The sequence below is a fragment of the Saimiri boliviensis genome, chromosome 1 (assembly GCF_048565385.1).
Source record: "Saimiri boliviensis isolate mSaiBol1 chromosome 1, mSaiBol1.pri, whole genome shotgun sequence".
Lineage (NCBI taxonomy): Eukaryota > Metazoa > Chordata > Mammalia > Primates > Cebidae > Saimiri > Saimiri boliviensis.
In genome coordinates, this window is record NC_133449.1 from 287,660,178 (window position 1) to 287,675,772 (window position 15,595).

The 15,595-nt window shown below is 41.2% G+C and overlaps 1 protein-coding gene across 3 annotated transcripts in view; it reads left to right on the forward strand.

Annotated features, from left to right (window-relative positions):
• The window catches only part of DNAH5 (dynein axonemal heavy chain 5), a 358,938-nt gene that overhangs the window by 67,002 nt on the left and 276,341 nt on the right, over positions 1 to 15,595 (forward strand). Inside the window, exon 1 of one of the 3 annotated variants that reach the window (XM_003932490.4) lies at positions 5,725 to 6,379. The exons of the other annotated variants lie outside the window; for them this stretch is intronic. Within the exon in view, the coding sequence (XP_003932539.3) occupies positions 6,323 to 6,379 (57 nt within the window). The 5' untranslated portion in view covers positions 5,725 to 6,322. Of the gene's footprint in view, positions 1 to 5,724; positions 6,380 to 15,595 lie in introns of those variants that run through there. 3 annotated transcript variants of the gene reach the window in all.

The window sequence follows — 15,595 nt, forward strand, 5'->3', positions numbered from 1 at the left end:
GCTACTTGGGAGGCTGAGGCAGGAGAATTGCTTTAACCTGGGAGGCAGAGGTTGCAGTGTGCCAAGATCATGCCATTGCACTCTGGGCAACAACAGCAAAACTCTGTCTCAAAAAAAAATACAAAAAGGTATCATGGTTTAGGGAACATAATTTGTTCAAAATATGGGCATCTGGAAAGAAAAAAAAAACTCTTATGGAGAAAACAATATTATCATAGGCATAACGGTACTGCAGTGTTTAAGTGATAGGCTTCATTTCAGATGATCAGGTCCTCTCATAAGATTTCTAATGTTTTGTGTAGCATGTTATAAGATAATACATGTAGAAATCATATGAAGATAACATTATAGTTACGTTGAGCATGCAGTATGCCTGGGATCTGAGATTGTTCACTTAGGTTGTGCATTTTTCTTGGAGCCAGAAGGTACCTGCAAGATCACTGGGTCACCTGTCTCATATAATTTAGGGGAAAATAGGTCCATTGTGGCTGGCTGGTTGTTCATCAGAGGGCACACAACCACACAGTATGTGCAAGATTCAGGACCAGAAGTGTAGTGTCCTAAAGCCAGAACAACATTATTTCTGCAGGTATGTGGAAGTGTCACCAGGGAAGACAAAGGTGCTTCTGAGATAGTCTTTCCTTTAATGTATCCCTGTAAGTGCCAAATGTTCCTAGTTCTTACACTTGCTACATGAGAGGCACTATGCAAAATAACATCTGGGGTGTGCATTTAGCGCCAAGCCTCTTCCTCCAAACTGCAGAACTTAGATGCTCTTACTGCTTGCTCTGCTCTAAATGCGTCAGCTTTCTGTGTCCTCCTTTAGGATTTCTCTTCTCTTCCCCATCCTCTCTTTTGAATTTTGACATATGAGGCTCCCAGGAAACATGTTCATCTTTTAAAGATTATGCTGTATAATTTCAATCCATAAAAATGGTGGCAAAATCAACAAACCATACCACTCCATTTGAAGCCCTTAGAATCACTGTCTTCTTTTGTGAGTACAGCTTAGATGATTAGGGCATCAATACTATTGGTTCCTTTATTTCCTTTTTATTATGAGTTTTTAAATTATATAGTATAAAGAAAAAGATACTGGATGGGTTTGGTCTTGCATATAATCATACTGGCCTTCATATTTTTAAGATGGAAAGACCAGAAGGAAAAGTAAAGAATTAGAGCTTTATTCACATTTCCTTAGTCATCTTGTCTCCAAAATGTACTTTCTCTAGATTCCTCTACTTCTGCTTAGGTTACGATGATTCTTTACCCAAGCTGGGAAACATGGAGTCCTCTCTGACAACAGTATCCTTTTCTCTGCTACCAGTTGTTGAGTTCCATCAAGTTGTTTGTGTGTGTGAGTTTTTTTTTGGTTTGTTCTATCTGTTCTTTCCCATTTCTTCTTCAATCAGATTTCTCTAGAGGAGTAGCTTGGGGGAGTAAATATTGGACAGGGACAAGGAGAATTGCTTCTTGTATTTAGCTTGTGAATTCATTAATTTTTTTCATTTTTTTTTTTTTTGAGACAGAGTCTCACACTCTTGTCACCCAGGCTGGAGTGCAATAGGGTGATATCAGCTGACTGCAACTCTGCTCCCCAGGTTTAAGTGATTCTCCTGCCTCAGCCTCCTGAGTAGCTGGGATTACAGGTGCCTACCACCACGCCTGGCTAATTTTTTGTATTTTTAGTAGAGATGGGGTTTCAGTATGTTGGCCAGGCTGGTCTCGAACTCTTGACCTTGTGATCTGCCTGCCTCAGCGTCCCTAAGTGTTGGGATTACAGGCATGAGCCACCATGCCTGATCAAGTGTATTCATTTTTAGGTGATTTGGGTGACCACGGCTTCCACTCTTCTATTGAATTCTTTATTTCTTCATGCCCAGGAGACTGCCTTCAGTCTCTGTCCACTTCAGTCCTACCTGTGTGCAGCTATAATACGAGTGGAACCTTCCTAAACAAGATTTTCATCAATTCAATGACTCCTTAACTGCCTGCAATGGCCACTACCTTAGATTGACCCCTACCATTCAGCCTCAACATACCTTTCAGAGATTAATCAATCATTTTTACTTAAAAATGTAGCACAAGATGGGCTCTCTTGAATTCCAGTCTCCAGGATAATTTTTCACATATGTTACACTCTATTTTTCCTATCTATTTATTTGAATCTTACCCTTTTTTAGGGCTTGCCTTAAATTCTCCCTTGTCCAGAAAATTTTCTTTGACCGTTAGAACTCAAAAACTGTACTCATCTGACCAATCTGTCATCAGATGAAACACGTCACTGTGTCATTCACCACCAAGAAGGAAAAACATCTGTCCATTAAAGTAGGATTCATAGTTTTCTTTAAAATTTCAATTTTATTTTAATTGAAGAAGCTCTTTTAAACATAGATATTAAAAAATTACATATTACCCCTGTGCATTCATACAAAGGTAAGTGCAATGAATTAGTTCAGAAACTTCTAAAACTTTTTCACATGTAGGATCTGACTCTTCTGGGATTTTCTTCCACTCCACTAACATACTTCCTGCAAGTTGCAGTGTTTTCTTGATCTTCCCAGAAGGTGTCAGTGAAGATTTTTAGAAAACAACCGGGACACACATTCCTTCCTCACATGGACCTTCCCTGGTTTGTTGGCTATAGCTTCTAGGTATTGTTATGGCCTTGTGATACCACCTGGGTGACAGCTGGGTGTCCACCAGCTCTGGTAAGGACACTCATGTCATGATTTTTATCTGGCCAACAGCCGTTATAAGAGGACATTGAATATACGATGCAATATCATATTGCATTTGGAATGACCACATTTCAATATGGTAAAGCCTGAAGACAAATGTGCAATGCAGAATGGGTGAAATATGGTACTCATTCATCCCACTGAACTCATTTGCCATTTTTATATGCTGTTCTTTGTATCACTGTTTACAAGGCTATTAAACTGATGGATGTGTTTGATCCCATTGGGCCTCAGTAAGACATTCTTAGAGATGGAAATCCATGAAAAATGAGTAGCTAGTAACTGATAAAACTTGGATCCACTCTTTTTCTGGGACATACTCAGAAATTGAGAGCAAAATTTTCAAACGGCTCTGGACTGAAATTTGTGGGTTAGGTTAAGATTTAGAAATTTGTCCTCTCCATAGATATTGCCATTAATTATAGTCATAACTGTTTTTCAGATAAAAAAAAGTTGTTATTGATTTCATTTATCAGGTGCCTGTAAGGATCCAGGATTTTTAAATGTATTTAAATCATTACCAGTCTGTTAGGTGAGTGGTTTTATTTTGGATGTCTATTTTAGGAGACAAAATCTTTGATGTCGCATAGCTGGGATTTAAGTTCAGGTCTGTCTGACCCCAAGGTTGCACTTTTTCTATTGAGCCACATGACACAGGTTACATTCAAGGCTTCAAGATGCAGAGTAGGTGACTCCGTAATTTAGAGATGAGTTCAGAAAATTTTACACTTTGGAATGTAAGCATAAAATGATAATGATTCAGAACATAGGTCCAAGTAAAGCTTGTACCTTATTTTCCTATAAGACACTTATCAAAATTTATAAATTTTACTTGTAATTACACATTCATTTATAGATTTGCTTAATACCTGCCCCCAGTAAAGGCAAGAATGACCATTTTTTTATTTATTAGGAGATGTACATTTTTTATATTTTAACATCTGTGAAATCAGAATGGATCTTAAAATGGATGTGTTTAATAGGCAGCATTAGTTTTTCATTCTTAGTGTTGCACAGGATAATTATGCAGTCTATAGTTAATATTTCTAAATGTCTGAGTAAATGCCTGTTTTTATTAGCTGTTCTATTCATAGTATATAGCACAGTGTCTGGCTCCATAAAAGGCACTCACAAGCTTTTGTTCAATGAATGAAAGTGGAACTTCAAACTTTGCCCTCAGGCACATGGATTTCTGGATGAAGCCTTCTGCCCACGTGAGGTCCATTGTCTACTCTTGCTTTCCCATTATGTCTGACGGGATTTGTCTATGACCAATACTTTCAGCTTGGAAGGATGCACTATCCACCCAGATAGGGCTGCAGACCTCCCTTGCATGAGTCCTGTACATAGAGTCCTGCCAGCTGAAGCTGGTGCCTGGTGGAAACTGTTGGTAGGAAAGCCTTTCTGACTTTCCTTCTGAGTGGTGTTTGATAATTTCCCTCCAAATACCAGAAATCAACTTGCATTCTGGCAGGGACTGGGGAGTAGGTGGCCTGTTGTAAACTCAGGCTTGGCTTTACTTTGTTTGTGTTGTTCAACAACTTCAAGTGAGCCGGAGACTCTCAAGAAGATCCCTTAAGACACCATCTACCTTGGCCAGAGGAGTTGAAATTCAGCCACAGAGGCTGGAAGACTTCACAGTTTGCTGTGAAGCCTCAAGAGAGTCATGGTTTGCCTGCCAAACGCAAAATGCATGCCATCAGCATCTGTGGAAATCTTCCCAGGAAGTACCTCTCCCGGAGCCCTGCGTTGTAAATGGGCTACTGCTGCTGCAATGAAGATGGTGCCTAAAATGCCATCAGGGAAGTGCCGATTTAAATGTAACTAATGGAAGGTAATCAGCAATGTATGAATTGCAACATGTTTGTCCTGAGGTCATGTGTTGACAGAGGATTCTTGGGACTGATAGGAGGTGCCACGTGAGGGGGATCCCATTCTACTGCTGTTCTCTGGTGCCTTTTCAGCACCACCCAGAGGAGGGGCTCAGAATCTAGATACCATCTTCACCGCTCTTTATGAGAACAGACCACAGCCACTTACCAACACCCAGAGGTTGACTTTAACAAATATCCTGGTGGCTCATGCCTACAATCACAGCACTTTGGTAGGCTGAGCTGGGCAACTGCTTGAGGCCAGGAGTTTGAGACGAGCCTGGGCAACATGGCAAAACCTGTCTCTATAAAAAATGCAGAAATTGGTTGGGTGTTGTGACACTTGCCTGTAGTCCCAGTTACGAGGAAGGCTGAGGTGGGAGGATCACCTAATCCCAGGAGGTTGAGGCTGCAGTGAGCGGTGGTCATGCTACTGCACTCCAGCCTGTGTGACAGAGTGGGACCTTGTCTCAAAAAAAAAAAAAAAAGTCCTACAAACAAACTTGAACTTCCTGTGTTCTAGTTATTTGCTTACCAAATAATATTCAGGTCTAAATGTTGTTTGTTAACCTGACATATGCAGGCTGCACCCTAGCATTGGATATTGACCAGGTGAATGTCCCATGTTCTGATACCATATCAGCACCCTGGCCTCCACGTCAGGCTCCACTGAGGTTGAGTAGCAGGATATTACCAGGATGAGTTCCCAATTTTCTAATTATCCTTGGATGACCTTTTAGGGTTTGAGTTACTGGACCTTGAATTCCAAGGCCTATATTCAAGATTCATCAAGGCCAACCTTAAATGTCCTGCCTTTTACTCATCTTGATGGGAGAAACCATACATGAGAGATCTCTGAAAGTATGTGGCAGTGTTTTCCCATTACGTCTTCACAGTTAGGATGATCAAGATGTTTAGCTACATAGAATAAATTGCCTTGGCTGATGTGTATGTGCAACTGTGTGAGCACAAGTAATTTATGGACATCATTTGTTATTTGCATATGAAACAGACTTCTTGTTCTTTATGGGGGAGAAAATGGCTCCTTTGGGTCACGATTAGCCTATCTGGCAATTAGTCACAATTAGTCACAATGCTGGCGGTGCATCGTGCTTGCAAAGTTGATTCTGAGTCACTCCTCTGGGTGGTGCTGAAAAGGCACCAGAGAACAGCAGTAGACAAAGTAAGACTGCATTTCTGAACCTGGACAGTATATTCAGAGCTGTGGCTTCTCTGCTAATTTGATGTGGTTTAAAGTTTCTCATTGTTCAAAGAAACTATTTGGATATCTCTATTGACTCAATGCTTATTGCTGGACAGTGTACAGAATTAATTGAACAACAGAAGGAGTTGTGTTGCCACCGAGCAGTTGACACGCTTTGATTGGTTGATAAACATGATTAAGAGGCACGGTTCAACTGTATAGTGTATAAACAGTATTACCCTAACAACACCAGGCTCTGAGAAAGAGGAGAGGCCCAGGGAAGAGACTAGGAGAAACACTTGAGTGGTATAAGTAGAGTTTTATTTTTTATTCTGTGAATGTAGTGAAAAATGCATGCAAATTAGAAACGTGAAAGTAGAATTCTGGTCCTCTAGAGGACTTTCCATTGGGAAGCCTGCGGGGTTTTGAGCAGATCTCCCAGGAGTTAGAAGACCATTCTGGAAGAGCTGCCTCCAGCCAGTACATGCATTGCATGCACTGCTACAATGTTTAGGATTGGGAAGAGACAGCTCTGGAAGCAGAGTGTCACCCGAGTTTTAACGGTAAGGTGCTGTCGTCTGTACCTTTGCACGTGTGTTTTGGATTATCATCTCTCTCACCTGGGTGGAAAAGAAATCCCCAAATCTTAAAAACGTGCAAAGTCACATTTTTAACTAATGTTCACATGGTGCATAGGCTACGTGTTGATTTTTTAAATAAACAAAAAGATTTGTATCCTTAGGCTTTTCTGCACATGGCCGCTTAAAAACTATGCACATAGAATTTCATGCTGCATGTTTTGGGAAGATGCTTTCCTGGGATAAAAAGTACATCTATGGTGGTTTGGGCACTTTGTTTTCTTTCAAACCTGTAAACTTCAGTTGGTGATAAGAAATAGTTAAGGCAGATTCTGGGCTGCAAGTTTTAGGCTTTGAAATCACTCCCCTGTTCTATATGCTTGCAAATGAGGTCACAGACGGTGAGATGCAGGGTTGTGCCTTTGGAAGTCACATTGAAGAATGAGCTTCCCTAGCATAGGGCTCAGCTCAGCAGCTTTTTATTATGCAAATGTATAGAGAGGGATTTGGAATGTCTTCCACTGCCAATTAATGTCAGAAGAAAATGGAGGTCTCTCTAGGACTCAGTTCTCAGACATTAACCCATGCTTCCTACTGGGCTTGATCATTCTATCTTTTTGTGTATCCCCAGAAAGTCACGATTCCCTCTAGCCTGTTGTTTTTACTACAAAAGAACAGGCATGCTACCTCTGAATTTTCTAAGTACGTCACCACCTGCCACCCCTCACTTGCTCAAGCCCTAAGATTCTGACGCATCCTTCCCAAGGTGGCTGTCTTCCAGCCAAGCCTCTGAACTTGCTTGCTGGCAAACACTTATTTATTGATTTATTTTTAAATTATACTTTAAGTTCTGGGGTGCGTGTGCAGAATGTGCAGGTTTGTTACATAGGTGTACACATGCTTTGGTGGTTTGCTGCATCCATTCCCCCGTCATCTACATTAGGTATTTCTCCTGATGTTACCCCTCCCCAATCCCCCCACTCCCTGCTATCCCTCCGCTAGGTTCCCCAGTCCTCCACAGGCCCCGGTGTGTGATGTTCCCCTCCCTGTATCCATGAAACATGTATTCTTTAAGACCAAGTGCTAGTGTTGCCTCCCCCAAGAAGCCTCCTCTGACCCTTTCAGGAGGAGGTGAGAGTTTCCTTCCTGTACCTGTCAGCATGTTGCTTGGATGTCTTATGCAGTCTTTGTCACATCAGTGTAGTGAAATGACATTGGCCCACATATCTCTTTCTCTTGCTAGATTGTGAGTTCTCTCCATTTTAAAATAATCTTCCTTTAACACAGAGCTTGTTCCATGGTATATGCTGGGTCCTTAATATATGCTTGTGGAATAAATGGAATGGATTAAAAATTTCACGTCTGAACATTTTTCCTGTACTTCAGTACCAAGTCTGAAACATCACAATTGATGATAAAATCTTAGGTACAGTTCATGAATTAGATCCTTCCTTGACATGAACTATATTTTGAGAGTAAGTTTTTTGGAGGTTTCAATTAGGTATTTTGGTTGCTGGTTTGGTTCACTCCACTGAAGTATGATATTAACAGAATTAATAGCATTGCAGTGTATTATGTAAATAATTACAGTGTCTACTTAGTGCACTGGGTTAGAGAAAAAAATTATTCAGTGACACTTGTTAAAGCATGGTAAGTAAGACTTTATTCAGGACCATCAAGTTAGGTATGAGGACCTATATGGGGAGTGAGGGGAGATATTGGGCTCCACTGTGAATATGGCATGGGCAAGTGAGAATTTGTAGCTAAGGAACAAGGCAGGATCAGTGGATAGAAAAGTATTAAGGGGAAACATCAGTGGGGATGGGGATTCTGGCTGAACTGATGACCTTCCAGGATTCTTGCTGAAGAAAGGCCAGGGAGATGAGACAGCACGTGGGGGATGGTGGAGGATGAGGAACCTGATCAGCTACTGAAGGTGATCAGTTATTGAGTACTCTCTACTGGAGGTTCCTGTTAACTGACTTAGCAGAATTCTTTGGTAAAACTCGATTTTATGAGGAAGTATACAGATGAACCTAGGAGAAGATTCAGGAACCTGACTAAAGTTTGGCCAAGCAAAGAAACTTTATCAACTGAGAAGATAGTTTATTATAACTTTATAACTTTATGATCTAAAATGACCAATGGGAAAGATTCCAGAGCTACCTAGCTATAAGTATGCATATATTTAACTATAAGTCTGTATATATTTAACTAAGTTCCACACTGAGGTCTGGAACTATTATTGCAATGATACTATGTTATAATTAGATTACTTAATATAATTGACTTTATCCATAGATATCATGCCAATAGCAACCAAATGTACCATAAACAAGGTCAAGCCATATATCTTTTCTTTTGTATAATAAACATACATTATTTTCAATTAAAAAACTTGAAATTATTCTGTATAGTTATTCTCTCACTCAGTATACATATATTCACTCACTTATTTGTAAAATTTTTGGTTCAGGTGTGATGTCTGTCTTTTTTCCTGCTTTTCTCAGAGATAAGGAATGCTTAGTACCAAGTGAGAGGTGTATGATAGATGTAAATTCCAGACTTGCAAATTCTGTTTCTCTTTACTTCCCTAAAGTGAAACAGAAGTCTATAGTTTTGTTGGTTGACTTTGTTGACTTCCAGAAGAAAGGACAACTTGAAATATAGGTGACAGTCCTCTAGATGCTTACATTTACCTAACTGCAAAGCTGGTTTTTAAAATGGGGAAACGTCTTCTCCTCACTGCACTGGAATGTGTATTCCTGTTTCGTGCTGTATATACTTGTGTTAGGGAATGCTGTTGCTCATGGACTTCGGATTGCTGCAGGTTTTCTCTAAACTGTGAATCAAGTGGGTAGAAGCTGTCGGGGAGGAGAACACACCTCTCTCCCTGGAGGAGAAGCTCTGCAGGAGGGCAGCCATTGTTTCCAGTGGGGCACTTAGTAGAAGCCAAGACAGAAAGAACCTTTGCTCTCAGATTATCTTTTGAAATGTGAAAAGATGTCAGTTTTCTTATTCTCTGGCAAACCCTTCTCATCATCCTGTTATCAGACCTGGACCTGTTTGGCCAAGTTAACAAATTTCACGTAGAGCAGATCAAAACCATTTCCTTAGAGCACTGGAAGATGAATGGATCTGGGGTTTAGCTGGGAAGTGGGGATAAGAGAGATACTGCCTGTTTAAAAATTTATTTTATTTTTAGAGGCAGAGTCTCACTCTGTCATGCTGGCTGGACTGCAGTGGCACCATTATAGCTCACTGCAGCCTAGAACTCCTGGGCTCAACCGCTCTTCCACCTCAGCCTCCTTAGTAGCTAGGACTATAGGCATGCACCACCACATCTGGCTAAATTTTTAATTGTAATTATTGTAGAGATGGAGTCTTGCTATGTTGCCCAGACTGGTCAAACTCCTGGCTTCAAGCAGTCCTCCTGCCTCAGCCTCCCAAAGTGCTGGGATAACAGAAGTGAGCCACTGCACCAGTCCTGGTACTGCTTGTTAAGGCCCTGTGAGCACTCTCTAGCCCAAACTCGTTAAGGCCTGAAGATACCCCATTATAATTTTGCCATAGCTACACCCTGGGGGAATGTAACTGTAGGTGCAAAACCTATCAATTCCACGAATATCTCTTTATTGCCACTTTGTATGAAGTGCTGTGCTCTTTCGTTATAAGTAGAATTTTCTGTGCTGCAAAACAAGTAGCACTTGAATATAAATTTCCTTAGCAAGGCAATTTACTTCTATAGAGGGGTGCGGCTCACAGATGGAACAATGGTGAGTGCACACCTGGACAAGGAGGGGAAGGGGTACTTATGACTGGTGGAGGTCGCCCCTGTTGCTAAGCTGTTCCCCTATTGGCTAGGATTAGACCGCACAGTCTAGTCTAATTCTGATTGGCTGTTTTAAAGGGAGCAGGGGTATGAGCTGCAGTGGTGGGGTGGGTAGTTTGGTGGGAAGGATGGTTATGGGCAGGTAAGCAGGGGTCAAAGCAGGTGACCAGAGCAGGTGACCAGAGCAGGTGGCCAGAGTAGGTGACCACAGCAGGTGACTAGAGCAGGTGACCAGAGCAGGTGATTGGAGTAGGTGACCAGAGTAGGTGATTGGAATGAGTCAGAACGGGGAAGGGGACCAGGGGAACAGATGTGAAATACTAATCAGAACTGGTGGTAAATGTTGTTTACTGAAACTACGAGGAAGTTAAACTTTAAAATACAGAATTAAAGAATAAGAGAGCTGAACATACTGACATACTGATTTTTTAAAGAGAAACTTGGGGTTCATTATAACATCTGTGATATGGCAGAGAAACACCCTTCTAGACCCCGTGGAATTTAGTGCTGACCTTGTTCTATCATTCAATTTTTGCACAAGTCTAGTAAGGAGAAGAAGAGGTCTAGAGTTAGAAGATCCCAAAATTTACATCCTTGGACTTTCTCTATTAAGTTCTATCTCAAATCACTTGAACCAGGAGGCAGAGGGTGCGGTGAACCAAGTTCACACCATTGCACTCCAGTCTGGACAACAGAGACTCTGCCTAAAAAAAAAATAAATAAATAATAAAAAAAAGTGAATTAAAAAAAAAGTTCTATCTCAGGTGAGAACTTGGTCGTAATCCATCATGGGCAATTGGTAAAATGACTTCCTTGAAAATAGTGATGTCAGGCTGGGTTGCACATTAGAATCACCAGGGGAGCTTTTGAGAAGTACCAGTGCCTGGACCCCACACGTGACCAGATAAATCAGAATTTCTCAGGGGCGGGAGGCCCAGGCTTCAGTATTTTACAGCTCTCCAATGAGTCTAATGAGTGGCCAGCTTTAAGCATAGTGATTTGTTGTATGAATAGGGGAAGTTTGGGAATTTCACTCTTGTGCCATATATAATGTGAATGGTAACATATTACATATGTATTTTTTAGCATATGGGTAAGGGCCATTTGAGTTATATGGCTCCTGCTGCCAGAAGGACCTCTTGAAATTCTACACGAGGCATTTCTGATTGTAGAGTGAAATCACTGTGGGGTTAGGGCAAGAGAATATATGGCCATGTGAAGGTCCACCAAATCTCACTTCAGGTCCAGAAACTTGATGTGCAGAAAACAGACTCTAAGTTAGAATTTGGATGATGGAATGTCAGTGGGAGGGGAGGCTGTGAGACAGGAATATGCCTACAGCAGATTTGGGGTTGGTCTGGGTGAAAAATGCACACATTGTAAATGCTAAATGCTAAAGAGAGAATGCACACATCGTACATGCTAAAGAGAGAATCCTTTATGTGCCTGGAAGGAATGATAGATAAAGGAGTGAGGAACTGGGGAGAGTTAGGAGCCTTGGAAACTCCAGTAAAAATAGACAGGATGCCAAAGTTTATTCCGGGACAGAAGAAAATGGATGGTACCACATGCTTAAGTGCGATCTCTTTGCAATACAGGGCGAGTGTGGCTCTTGTTAAATAAAGGAGGGCTTCACTGAAGTACCTGCTGTGAGTGGGATTAGCCAGCGTGGTGTCTCTTTCCTTTCCCGAAACCACTTTACTGAAGTGCTCTTAATTCGGGAAGGAGGTGCCGTGCTTCCTCTGCAGCTGTGGCCCTTTGCCTGGAAAATGCAATGAAAGGAAGAGTCAGAAAAGGCGAGACTTGAAAAGTACAGTTAGGAGTGGAGAGTCTCTAAATTGTGGTTCTCCCAGCCAATTAAAGAGCAGGTTAGGCTGGGCTGGGAAGCATCGCAGAGCAGCCTCTCCTCTCTGAGAGGCTGGGAAAGGAGATGGGGCCTTGTGGGTTGAAACAGAAAAGCTGGAAGACAAAACAGGGAGGCTTTTCTCTGTGGGAAGACAGGGAAATAGGATTGTCTGCAGAGGGCTGTAAGGGTAAATGAGTTAGAGAACTGCTTCCCCCAGTTTCTCTAATTCAACAAAACAAAATGGGATGCAGGTAACACAAGGTTAGCTGTATTTGCTGTAAATTGCGAGGGAGCTACTATCTTACCCAGGGTGGAATTCTGTGTAGTCATTTACGTTCCAGGCACAACAGCGTGGATCCTATTGACTTGATTCTGATTCTGTGGTCGTGGACCCACATTGGTCTAGAATAATTTGTTCCAGCCCTTAATTACTTGAGAGTGACTTGTAAAATAATTTTAAAATTATTTGGAGCATTAATTGAGGATCTTCGGCGTGCCGGGGCCTGTTGTTGACACTGGTGCTATCGAACCAAAACAGAAAACATCCCTTCCCTGTAAAACCGGTGCTCTTGTAGGAATGATGAGATTCTCTTGTTATTTGCTTTGTTTTGCCGCTCAGGAGATAAGAAGGATCAGGTTATATATGTGGCAGATAGGAGGACTAAACCATTTGGGGGTCTTTAAAAATGGAAAAGAAATACGTATTTTACCATTAACCAGGTATTTCAGGTGGGCATGCACTTTGAATAATTTTCTTTCTGATTCATCCTGATTCGTTTACAGTTGGGGAAAGTGAGCTAAAGTGAAGTTAACTGGCCTAAGATGATCAAGTCCATGCCCTTGGTCTCGTTAGCACTGTGTTCTCATCAAGTGAGCAACTGTCTGTGGACTGAGATTATTGTGGACTTGAGATTGACATTGACAGCCAAAGGAGAATCAGTCATGGAGTTATCTATTTTAGTTATTTAGGATAAGGAACTCTAACAATATAGCAGTTCTGTCTTATCCACGGGGAATATATTCCAAGACCCCCAATGAATGCCTGAAACCGTGGGTAGGATTGAACCCTATGTAAACTAGTTTTTTATGTAGATATGTACATTTATATATGTACATTTTTAATATATGCATATGTGTATATATACACCTATGATAAACTTTAACTTATAAATTAGGCACAGTAAAAGATTAACAGTAAGAACAATAATAAAATAGAACAATTATAACTATATACTGTAATAAAAATTGTGTGAATGTGGTCTTTCTCTTTCAAAATATCCTATTGTACTGTATCTACCCTTTGTGTGTTGATGTGAGGTGATACGAAGCCTACGTAATGAGACGAAGTGAGGTGAATGCTGTAGGCATTGTGACATGGGGTTAGGCTGCTACTGACCATCTGATGGTATAGCGGAAGGAGGACCATGTGCTTCGGGTGATCCTGGATCATTGAGCCATGATGATGTCAGGGACCGGATGCTGGGAACCAGATGATGCTGATGATTAATGGTTAGGTAATGTAAACAGCATGGAGATGCTGGATGAAGGGATGATTCATATCCCAGGTGGTATGGATTTGGATGGCATGAGATTTTACTACGTCACTCCAGAGGGCACACAATTTAAAACTTCTGAATAGTTTATTTCTGGAATTAGCCATTTGATGATATTTTTGGAACAAGGTTGACCACAAGTAATGGAAACTGTAGAAAGGGAAACCTTGGATGGGGATAGGAGAACGACTAATTCATAGAGCACAGTATTTACAATAATCTCAGATGGGGATTTTAACTTATACTCCATTGTATTTGTTACATTACTGTATGCATACACATATATAAAGAACAAAATACTCAAATCAAACAAATGGAAATATATTCATTTCAATGTGTACAGTGGACTTCCTTAAGTCAGATCTCTTTCTCTTTCTCAAACTCAGATGTGCCACAAAGCTAATCATGTCACCTAGAAAAACTTTTGACAACAAAATAATGCTGGCTGCAGGACCCATTCCTTTCCCTATCCACTTCCCTGTGCGAAGGTATTGTGTGAGGACCTGGTATGTGCAGTATGTTGTAGATAACAGGGTCACTGTCAGATGGAAGCAGCACTGAGTAGGGGGAGGCTGAGCCTCACCTCCTGACTACTCAAGTGGGGAACTAACCTCCAAGGCACTGCTTTTTTTTCAGGAGTAGAAGATGCAGTAAGGGTGGTATAATTTACTGAGACACAGGAGTACAGTGAGAACTGAATACATACATCCTAGCTGGAAGCACTGGGATACCAGTCCACACTGGCACTAAAGTGTCACTGATATAACTCAGAAAATGGGTGCTAGTTAACTGGTCTCCACCCACAACTCCTCTTATAACCCTTGTGTGGGGTGTCCTGCTGGAGGAACCTAGATAACCCTTAAGTGTGTATTTTTTAAAAAGTGCTTATGGAATATCAGTTTGAAGGAATGCAAAATTCATAGTTGCCTGTGGGTACTGGTATCTTGGTCTGGTCCTGTGGACAGCAAGGGCTTGATTCCCAGCCCTGCCACTTTCTTAGTTGTGTGTGTTTGGGAAAGTGGTTAATGGCCCATAGTCTTGATTTCCTGGTGTGGAGATAATAATGTCTGCTTCACAGGGATTTTGTGACAATGAAACCAAAACATAGTGAGCAAGTGATAACTAAGAACCAAACTGGCAATGCAACCAGGGCAAATAGTGCAAAATGTATGCTTCAGGAGGATCTGGGAATAGATGTCCTTGCTTAGGCACAAAGGAACTCTCAGACCAAATAGCCCCATCCTCTATCCACTTCTGCTGGCTGCCAGTGGGGTCAGTGGGGTGGATCTGCATCAGGAACAAATATGCCAACAAGGCAGAGCTTCGTAAGGGTGGGGGAAGCTTAATTATGTGAACAATTAAATCGTTATGCAACAGCTTTGTTTCCCTTAAATTTTGATGTCCAGGGTCAAATCCTTGGTCATGCCATTTTAATTAGAGTGCTGTTTGATTTAGTGTAATCATCAAACTACATGCAATTCAACCCTCACAAACGTCTTTCAAGTTGGGAATTGTATCTCCATTTTACTTTCATCTTCATTTCTGTAAGGCCTTCCATATAGTTGAGTATTGTAAGGCTAGCGGCAAAATGAAAGACTGATCATGTATGTAGTTTATACATAGTTTGTGTATATAAACATGCAGGGACTTTGGTTCTGCAGAGTTAAAGGCAAAGGTTAGTATTTGTAAAAATTGGACGGATGGATTAGTTTTGAGACAGTCATGGAGCTTTTTGGGGTCTTCATTAGGATTTGTATTTTAAAAGTTTGACTCTGTAGTTTGTATAAACGTTTGAATTCATAAGAATTAGTCCAGACGTTGGAGAAGGAATGAACCTTGGCTGTCACCTAGTCCAACACTTTAATTTTGTAGTTGAGGAAGTTGCAGCCTGGAGAGGTTAAATGAAAGATGTAAAGTCTTGGAATTAGTGTCAGAGCTGGGACTAGAACCTACCACCTCATTCTAACGTC